General features: G+C 41.7%; 1 protein-coding gene across 3 annotated transcripts in view; it reads left to right on the plus strand.

The window, feature by feature from the left end:
• ptpn11b (protein tyrosine phosphatase non-receptor type 11b) overlaps nucleotides 1-10358 on the plus strand; it is a 35999-nt gene extending 25641 nt beyond the window's left edge. For all 3 annotated transcript variants that reach the window (XM_086106438.1, XM_086106443.1, XM_086106448.1), the window contains exons 9-16: nucleotides 97-252; nucleotides 680-811; nucleotides 2560-2714; nucleotides 3376-3443; nucleotides 4047-4198; nucleotides 4416-4516; nucleotides 5799-5930; nucleotides 6998-10358. In XM_086106438.1, coding sequence (XP_085962564.1) covers nucleotides 97-252; nucleotides 680-811; nucleotides 2560-2714; nucleotides 3376-3443; nucleotides 4047-4198; nucleotides 4416-4516; nucleotides 5799-5886 — 852 coding nt within the window. In that variant the 3' untranslated portion in view covers nucleotides 5887-5930; nucleotides 6998-10358. The remainder of the gene's footprint in view (nucleotides 1-96; nucleotides 253-679; nucleotides 812-2559; nucleotides 2715-3375; nucleotides 3444-4046; nucleotides 4199-4415; nucleotides 4517-5798; nucleotides 5931-6997) is intronic.
• The last annotated feature ends 229 nt before the right edge of the window (nucleotides 10359-10587 follow it).

Raw genomic sequence — 10587 nt, forward strand, 5'->3', positions numbered from 1 at the left:
TCACACTTTTTTATTTTTTGTCTATTTAGTTTGAACTCTCATAATAATGATATAATGCGAGACTCAAGAGCTTTACATGTTTTTTTTTCTGTGCAGGGCTCACATGAGGAAGGGCGCCAGGGGGAGGAGGACAAATTCTTCATCGCCACCCAAGGGTGCCTGCAGAATACAGTTATTGACTTCTGGAAAATGGTGTATCAGGAAAATACACGCGTCATCGTCATGACCACAAAGGAGATGGAGAGATCACGGGTATTGTTGTTATTTTTAAGTGTTATAATTCATTTTAGGGGACAACACTACAAATATTCAGCACTGGAGCATGCATTTATGTCCACAATGGGGCATTCTTAATTGCCATTCACTTGTTAAAAAAAAAAAAAGAAAGAAAAAAATGAACCACTGTCATATCATTCAGCATTGCTTCGCTGTGGCGTTTACGGTGCTGTTGATTGTCACATTCGTTCATTTCGCATCTACTACTTATTTTAGTTCATGTGTGGGCCAAAATAAGGAAGACGGCTAACAAGGATAGTATGACAGTTAAGCCGTTTGCAAAAGCCGCTTGAGTGGATCCAGTTCTTTAGGTTGTCTAATTCCGACAAACACCCGCCGCTGCCGCCACAGCCCCGCCCCCGTCTCACTCTGACTGTTCCGCTATCTTATTCCTTTGATGTAGAACAAATGTGTCCGTTACTGGCCTGACCCTCACAGCACCGTGGAGTTTGGAAGGGTGCAGGTGAAAAACGTGGAAGAGTGGCGAGCTCAAGACTACAACCTGACGGAGTTGGAGGTGGCCCATCTGGACCGGGTAGGGAAAGCTTTGCCCTCAATCAGAGCTGACACACTGACCTGGGGTCAAGATTATATAACCCTTTGCAGAAAAACCTTCAACACGTGCTGTGCCTGCTCGCTCTCAAGGAAACATTGAACAGATATTAGCAAAGCCTTCAACACGTAATCGTATTCATTTCGAAACAATTGTTTGTGATATTATGTATGCATAAAATATACTGTACTGTCATCTCCTTAAAAGTGGAAATCTGTGAATCCTGGGCCTCGCCCTACTCAGAATGACCCCCCCCCCCCCCCCCCACCCCTGCCATGCTTTAAAAGACGCAACCACGTGAGCAAATTGAAGTTCGGTAACTCATTTTCAAGTCAGTTAGCCGTAAACATGCACAACCTGCTGTACTGCTCTGCTCCGTTACGTGCATTTACAGCTCTTGGGAAGAATAAAATTCAATAAAAACAATATGTAGTCGGCTCTGGATGCTTCCGCCCATAAATAAAAATAGATGTAATCCAATTAGAAATCCACAAGTATTGTGAGGTGCAGTATGGCAGGGAACATGCAGGACTCTTGTTCACAGCTTTGGAGAGGGGTAATGTGTTAATGAAGGAAGGAAACATTATGATTTGGATAACAATGCAAATACAGAAAGATTATGACTTTTTCACTTAATACGTTTGCATTCATGTTCTGTTCAAATGTTGTCACCAAAAAAGCAGTTAACATTTTTTAAAATCATTTTTTATCAAAAGTACCTCACTTTGCTGTCCTAACTGTCCTTCCAAACACATCTGCTTTACGACACCTCCGTTCTCTTTCTATTGGAGCAACCACACACCATGTGCTGAGGGACATATTATGCAATACAATACAATGCCATACATCTTTATTCATATAGCGCTTTCACAACAGCTGGAGCTGTAACAAAGCGCTTTACAGAACAGTGAACATAAAATAATAAGATAATATAACACAACTTAAAACACAGACAGTCATGCAATAGTAACCACTTCTCATGCATACGCTCTGTTGTTTGAAGCAGTTCTGGATGAAAGTGTCCTTGTGTGTGTCCTTTCACCTGTGGATCAGAGACGTCATGCTCAAAATGTGCACACGTCTGCTACAAGCTAAGTTTGAAAGTCAACACAAAGCTGTAGCGTCCATCGACGAAAAAAAAAAGAGATTGGTTGGGTTCACTTCTCTCGTCCTATGTAAATCCGCTTCAATTCCAAGCGGCGACTCTCAGTTCCAAGTATGCATCAGTGCTCCACGCCGACGCTCCTCTCTCCTCACCTACGGCTTCACAAGCCATCCATCCATCCAGCCGCACTCACACAGACTGTCCAACAGTGCCGACATCTCCGCTGAACAAAACGGGGCTGTGAAAAATGCTGCCCATTACCGATGCGAAAAACACAAGCTACCCGAGGCCTGTCTAACAGTGACAGTCAAATAGCGCCAACATTCCTCCCCATCAAAACCCAGATCATTGCTGGCACACGCGTGCTGCCGAGAAGGCGCACCCATCCAGCACAGATTGTTCTCCCTTCGAAGAATGTCGTTGCCAAAATGCTGAAAAACAGTCCACGTCGGGTTCGCACGAAGGACTACAAACACCGTATGACAAAACACAAAAACAACAAAAAGCAAAGCTCTTGCCAACTACGGCGCCATCTTGAACAACTATATTCTAGAATGAAGACTGAACCAGGATCGATCAAATGCCCCCCAGCTTACTGTTTTGGTTTTTACTTTGATGCTCACAGAGGGAACCTCTGAGATACGTCTCGCACTACCAGTACCTGACTTGGCCAGACCACGGAGTTCCCAACGAGCCCGGGGGGGTCCTTTCGTTTCTTGAGGTGATCAACCGGACACAGATGAGCAGTCCAGAATCTGGGCCCATCGTCGTCCATTGCAGGTACCAGAACATTTTAGATCAATGTATCAAACTCGGGGCCCGCGGGCCAGATGTGGCCCGCCACATCATTTTATGTGGCCCGCGAAAGCAAATCAAAGATGGCAACTTTCATGACGCTTGCTAAAATCTCCACCAAAATTTCAAATCCTCATTTGTAATAAATAATTGTGATGCTGTAAACCTTTTGCTTTTACCAAACTTCTCATGACAGTAACTTCAACAATAGGTGAATAAACCGTTATTCTTGACTTCTTTATATGGTTTCACTCATAATGGCCCTACAAGGAAAATGATAACTAAAATGTGGTGTGCGACAAAAATGAGTTTGACACCCCGGTTTAGATCATCCCTGCGCAAGTGGCGGTCCACATATCACTCCAACCTCGCTGTCCCACCGTGCGCATTGTTTACAGTTGAGTTTTTTTTCTTGACTTGTGGTTTTTGGTTTTTTTTTTGGTCAGACGCCAATGTCTTAACCTGTTAACCACATCTGATCCTTGAGTTTCAGATTGTTATTGTCTATTAACTGAGCTAGCCAAACGTGCATAATCAAACGAATTCAAAGTCAGCCCAAAATGCCGAAATTGACCAAATTTGTTTTTGTTCACATGGTTCGTTTCCTCATACATAATGAGACCTTTCGTTCTTGTTGTTCCCACAGCGCTGGGATTGGGAGGACTGGCACCATTATTGTCATTGACATCCTCATTGATATTATACACCGCCAAGGTAGGATCACTTTTTTTTCTGATTAAAATGTGTTACTTAATACGGTCTTATCACAAATCAGTGCTACCGGAATGGAATTGCAAAGGTTGTTTGTTTTGAGTTTTCTTATCCCATTCAGTCATTTTAGTGACAAATCGGATCAGAGACATTACAAGTGAAGTGTGAGGCTTTCATTTGACAAAATGCCGGTGACTTCCTGAAACCAATTTGGGAAAGTGGGGAGGAGGTTGCATGCTTTCCATCAAGAAAAAGCCCGTGCGCTGTTCTATGACCTTGGTTTCACGATGATACATTCTCTATAGCTGCTGCTGTTACAACCTCCATCATAAATTTTGTCAGGTCAAGAGTTCCGCGATTTCATTTCGATCATTAAAGTGGCTAACCAACGTTATGTACTTTTATTTTTATTTTATTTTTTTTATTGCTTTTGCGTCACATTTCATCTTGATCCGCAATCAAATATCCTGACTGATCCCATCATATTGAACACATGAAATGACATGAGTCCATTTGTCTTAAAAGGTTTTTGTGCTGAATCCTCGCTGAACTTTGTCTGTGTTTATACTGTGCGCGCGCGCGCGTGTGTGTGTGCTTGTGCCTCAGGCCTTGATTGCGATATCGACATCCCCAAGACCATCCAGAAGGTACGGCAGCAGAGGTCCGGCATGGTACAGACAGAGGCCCAATACAAGTTCATCTACATGGCCGTGCAGCAGTACATAGACACAGCTCAGAAGAGGTTGGAAGAAGAGCAGGTTGGTCGTTAAACACAAAAATTCCAAAAGCTTTAGAAAATTCACGCCGGACCAGTACATTTGATGACAGCTAAATCGGTGGACTCAACATGAACCCTCCCAGTAGGTCTCCAAAGTGATCCACCCCATGTTTTCATTGTGGATCTTTTCCATCGAATTCCAATCAGTCGGTGAGGATGAAGTCCAGCTGCGTGATCATAATGTTGTCACTTTACAGAAGAGTAAGATGAAGGAGAGAGAATACTCCAACATCAAATATCCTCCAATGGCCAATTCAAGGTCCAAACTCAACATGGCATCGTCGCGCTCTTCGTCTGTGTAAGTACAATTCAGACTCTCGCATTGAAGTGACTTTTGACGTGCGTCGAATGCCTCTGGCGGCCGCTATCAATGAAAAGCCGGCAAGAGGTTTAAGTGGGCTTGTAACTTGTGTGCCGCTTTCGGGTTCAAACATATCTATGCTTAAATCCACATGATGGCTTAATGTACAAAACAAAATACAAATAAATAATGTACCTGGTGATGTGTCGGCCAGCAGAAAAGTCTCCAGAACCTCACCAACCTTCTAGTGAGCCGCCGTCCCTGTGTACAAATGTCTAAAAATGAGCAAAATAATCCCACTTTTTTGCCAGTAAGCAAGTATTTCATGCACCAAAAATGATCACCTGTAACCTGAGAACATGATAAGCTCTCCACTTTAGTAACCGCTGTCCCTGAAAGGGTTAAATAAATGAAATTGCAAGAATTTCTACTACATTTGAATTTGGTTTTTTTTTCTTTCGCTGTTCAAATGTTCCTGAAATCACACCGCAGTTCAAACTGGAAAAAAAAAAAAAAAAGATGATGATGTTTCACGAGGCAATATTCCTTTCATTTAAATACTGTAGGCAATGTGTAAAATCATGCGAGTGGGATGTCGTTGGTGAATTCTGCTGGCTCAGGTCAAGTTTTCATCAGAAAACACCAAAATGATCTGACTATATCTGGAAAATGCGGCATTCCATATATTTGTCACCTATATATTACATAACAGGGCGGCCCGGTAGTCCAGTGGTTAGCACGTCGGCTTCACAGTGCAGAGGTACCGGGTTCGATTCCAGCTCCGGCCTCCCTGTGTGGAGTTTGCATGTTCTCCCCGGGCCTGCGTGGGTTTTCTCCGGGTGCTCCGGTTTCCTCCCACATTCCAAAAACATGCATGGCAGGCTGATTGGACGCTCTAAATTGTCCCTAGGTGTGAGTGTGGGCGTGGATGGTTGTTCGTCTCTGTGTGCCCTGCGATTGGCTGGCAACTGATTCAGGGTGTCCCCCGCCTACTGCCCGGAGATGGCTGGGATAGGCTCCAGCACCCCCCGCGACCCTAGTGAGGATCAAGCGGTTCGGAAAATGGATGGATGGATGGATATATTACATAACATAAATATTTAAAACAGTATTATGTGCGCCGACGTGTAGCTGCACGTTGTTTCATGGGTTCAGAAAATGTAAATGGTAATAGTGAATAAGCGTCACGTGCAAGAAGAACCGGTAAATAGAGCCAAAAATTGCAATCTCTAAACTGCGTTCGTAAGCAAGCATATTTTATCCCCCTGCGTCGTTTTAGGATGACAAACGATGATTCTTCAAGCGTGTACGAGAACATCAACTTTAAAAGCCCGCAGACGTCGTTCAGCAGTAACACCAGGAGGTAAAACCCAGCGCTGCCGACCCGCACGTGTTCCTCGCAAGCCTCTCTGTGAGTATCGTTTGCAATGCGGATTATGTAAAACGGCATCTGGTGATTATGAAAACCTGCTCTATTTGCTCAGACTCTTTAATTGTTTATATTCAAAGTTCAAACAGGAAAATGATCCCTCATCAGCAATCTCAAGATCATAGTGTCAAATCTTTTTTTTTGTTGTTGTTTTTTTTTTCTTCCGGATGACTTTTGTGTTAAACGTCCAAGCAAGCAAGCAATACTCTTCAAGGCTCGAAATAGCTTCCCCCCTACCCCCATTTGCGGAGCAGTTTTTGGTGGTAAAATAGATCATTTTATATGTAATGCATATTTAAAACGTTTACATTCTGTGAAGTAATTAGTCATTATACTGTATATTAATTGTTTTTAAATATTTTTAAAATATTTTTATTAATTTTATTTTTATTTATTATTATATAATGAATAAAATAAACTAACTTTGTACTTTACTGGACAGATTGTACATTTACATTGTAATTATTTTTGTATTTTTTTTTTTTTAGCTGAGTACGGATGCCCTGGCCCATCTGTCCATTGTAAAAATTCAATGTGGCCCCTGAACACCAAACGTTTGCCCATCCCTGATATGTAAAGACAGTTTCATTCTATCTGGGTGTAAAGTTTGGCTTTAAATGTACAATTTTAATAGTCTTACGTGCAATCCTGCAGTGCTGTACAGTAAATGAAGCAGCACAGACCCGCATTTACACTGAGGTTTGACTTTACGCCATGCAGCACAGATTGTCATTTAACAATGACCAAACAAATGAAGATTTGTAACTAAAAGGTCATGCTGAAAGCCATCCACAATAATAATAATAATAATAATATCAAACATTGTGTGCTTATCATTTGTATGGAGACCATCGCATTTAATTCATCCCTGCTTAACACGTCATGACAAAGGTGGAATCTGGCTTAATTCCCACAGCGTTTGCTCATTCGAAGTCCGAGCGCACGCTGATTATGTTTTAGCCTCATCAAGGACATCGGTTTCTTGTCCTCTTAATGCAAAGAGACAGCGGCCTTGAACGCCACTTGTCTGTCTTGTCCGTTCACTTCAGTGTCAGCGGAGGCCTCATCTGCCACCCAAAATCCCTCCGGCGGGGGAGGCGGGATCGCAGTGTACTGTCGAGAAAGTGCACCTTGCCCGTGGTGAGCGACTTCTCTCAAGTTGGAACCTCTGCTTCCGCTTCTGGAGTTAAATCTCCAAGAAGGAGGAGGACTTGTCACGGATTGTGCTCCTGACCCTCCTGCTTTTTCCTCCATTTCCGCTGCTGCCTCCAAAAGCCTTTCCTTCTATTAATCAATGAACGTGCCTTGTTGTCTCGAATCAAGATGTTACCTTTCTGCTCTTACTTGGAAGATGAAGGTTCAACCGAGGGGTTGCGCGGCCACAAAAGTATTGGATCGGAGCCAAGAAAAGGTCAAAGCAAGGTCACCTCACAGACATCCTAAATGAGGCTGCTACGGGTTTCGTCATTTCATCCGAAAATAATAATTTTAGGAACAAATCATCGACGTCTGGCTTTCTATTGTTTCTCCGAATAAGTGTATCGTGCCGAAATGTAATCTTGATCGTTCAGCTACAGACTTGGAGTGTAAAACAGCCAGAGTTTTATTTGGAACCGGTTCACAAATTTTATCAGCACTTAATATCTCAGCATGGACCAAAAATGGTACCTGACAAAATAGTATCTTGTGTTATTTAATAGCACAAGCTTCCGTTAAGGCCACGCTCAAAAGAAAGAATGTGTAAATGCATAAAATACTCTTGGAAAAACATTGGTTTATGAGACATAATGTTGTCATTGCGTGTGGAGAGTAAAAATATCATTTAATTCATTTCAAGGATTGTACTCTAATATGTAGGAAAAGCTGTAAAGTGAGAGATAAATAATAATTTCCCAAGAATGAAATTGTAAAATTGCGGTATATAGAATACAAAATGTTGAATAATTATTTATGAGGAAAAATTAAAGATTACAAAAAAAGAACTTGCATTGAGAAAACCTTGTGGGATTAAGATAATAAAAAAGGTTGTAAAATTTTGTGAAAAGTCGGTCATAATATTATGAAACGGTCATAATTTAACAACAATAAAATTGTAATTTGCATTTGAAAGATAACCCTTTTATTGTGAAAAAAGTCTCAATATGACAAGAAAAATGTCATAATTTCATCAAGAACAAAGTGTTGTTATGCTAAAGGCATAATATTGTAGTATTACAGGAAAATACTTGCTTTGCTAGAAAAAATTGACACGGAAAATATATGTCATTTTACAGGAATAAAATTAGAGAAGAAAGCTGGAAATGTCTTGATTATGAATGAATACAGTACCTGCGGTAAAATGAGCACTGGCAAGGATGTTTAAGGTCAATTTTGCAGTTTAAAAAAAAAAACGTTTTATCATATGACCGAATATTAATAAAATGATATTTTGAAAAATCATCGCACTCTGGTCCCCTCTAATTTAATTATTTTTTAAAAATTTTGAATAAAAAAATGAATAGCCAATCAGAGACAGAAGAGACGGAAGGCGTGGCTTAGGAAATCGTGTCACTCATTTGCCGTCACGTGGCGCAGCTGTGCAGGGACACCGAGCACTCTCAGTGTGCCTTGTATATTCATTTGGCATTATTACCAACATGAATAAGAAATGTTAGCATTGTAGCAACCGTGGCTAAGATCATCCATCTCGTTTACGAACATGCGCCCCCTCGTCAGTGAGAGGCGTGGCTTTTCATCACATACTCGAGGATCCGGGCACGGAAGAGTGAACGGAGGCTAGGATACATTCACCTCTTACAAGCACGTTGAAAACTGCAAACCTGCCCTTTGAGTGTACATTTTACCATTTTTTTTGTTTTTGGCGTGGCCACCAATTAGCTCATAACCAGTACGAGTCGGGAAGAAGGCATGAAAGGATTCCTGAATGAGAAGTAGCCATCTGTGGATTTTGTTTGACTCGCCGTCCTCGTTAATCATCAAGTCTGATGCGCTTCAACATCTGCCCCAGGCGAAGGTCACAAGGAGACCCGGGATGGCGATTACGCCGCACCAGATGGCTATCTGCCCGAGATTGAGGAATAGATTGGTCTCCAAAAAGTAATTTAGACGACAGCCGTAATCCAGGCTTGATGATAGCTGAGCGCGCAAAGTCGACGTCACTGATGCGATAAGGAAGCCCGTTGGAGCGCTGAACCCAGCAAGCTATTTTTAGCCCCTGTCCTCGTCAAAAACAACGGCAACCATGTTAGTGGAACTTGACCGGGCTCGAAATCCGTGAAAGAAAAAGTAAAGAGAGCTCGAATGAAATTGATTCAATTTGGATTAGACCGATTGACATGCTTTTAGACGGTGATACCCGCCAGGTTTTGTCATGAAAGTTCTTAATGACAAATGAGTCAGGTTTCTTGCGTAATCCGAGTTTTAATGATCAAACAACATCACCTGCTTGGCTCACCAGTGGCATGAATTTCTTTCTTTTATTTTTGTATCTTATATTTAATATATGTGTATCTCAGCGCACAGTCTCGACGGTGAATAGGGGAAAAGTAGAAAGCATGTTTAGCTGGGTTGTTCCATTTCGCCAACATTTTTGGCTTTTCATTGAGACAGTGTCGGTCTCTGCTCAATACACTTTTAGGGCCCGATTTACTAAAATCTCGACGAGCAGGCGCTAAATTGCATGTTCACTCTCACAAAATGAATTGGTGAAGCAAGAAAAAAAACAATTAGCTATACTATCTGACCCTAAGGCGAGGTCCAGTCCCATGAGGCTGTTGTCTCAGAGAGCCTTATTTTGAAAATGTTGCTATTGTGGGCCGCATTCACAAGTCACCTTGTTATATTGACATCTTTTTAATTGTTGTTTTTCTACAATTGCCACCTTCATGGCATCGCTTCCCAGTGTGTTCGAAACCGTGGCCCGTGTACCCTGACTTCATTGGGAAAGGCTTGGTTGTGTTCCCGTATTTATGAACGTTGTCAACGCATTGAATCTTTTTGAATTTGTTTCATTTTTCTTCCACTTGGCCTCTTTCTTTGACATGTTGTAACATCAATACTTGAAAGTATGAAAATGCTGAATCTTGGACATTTGTGGGGGGGGTTTTCTCAAATGTTAAAATGTTTTGTTTTGATTGTGTTTGTCTGAATGTATATTATTATTCTTGTTGCGTTTCCTGTTTTGAACCAGTGTTCAAGGAGGGTTTGCAGTGTACTTTCTGCTCGTCCCCTCACTGTGTATTTACTTGAAGATATTTCTTTTTGTTTCCTTTCGTATGTTCTGACGTGAGTCCTGCCTCTTGTTCTCGCACTGGCTTCTGCTCAGTTGCCTTCAAGCTGAACAAGCCGCCGCTCGCGGAGGCAAAAAGTTGCCGAGCGTGGTTTGTTACAATAAACTTACTGTATATGTTATGCTGAGACTTGTTTTTTTTGTTTTAACTCATTCAGTACCAGCCAATTCTGGACCAAGTCTACAAAGACGTATAAAAACGTCTTTGGGAGTGAATGAGCTAATGGTAAAATCTCTTGGTCTTCAATATGAGGCGTTTTAAATTACAGAATAAATGGATCATCGGATATTTTAACATGCACTATGTCAGTGGTTCTTAACCTTTTTCAAGGTACCGAACCCAACCAGTTC

The sequence above is a fragment of the Hippocampus guttulatus genome, chromosome 1, assembly GCF_054856545.1.
Source record: "Hippocampus guttulatus isolate MCC_2025c chromosome 1, RoL_Hgut_1.0, whole genome shotgun sequence".
NCBI classification, from domain to species: Eukaryota; Metazoa; Chordata; class Actinopteri; order Syngnathiformes; family Syngnathidae; genus Hippocampus; species Hippocampus guttulatus.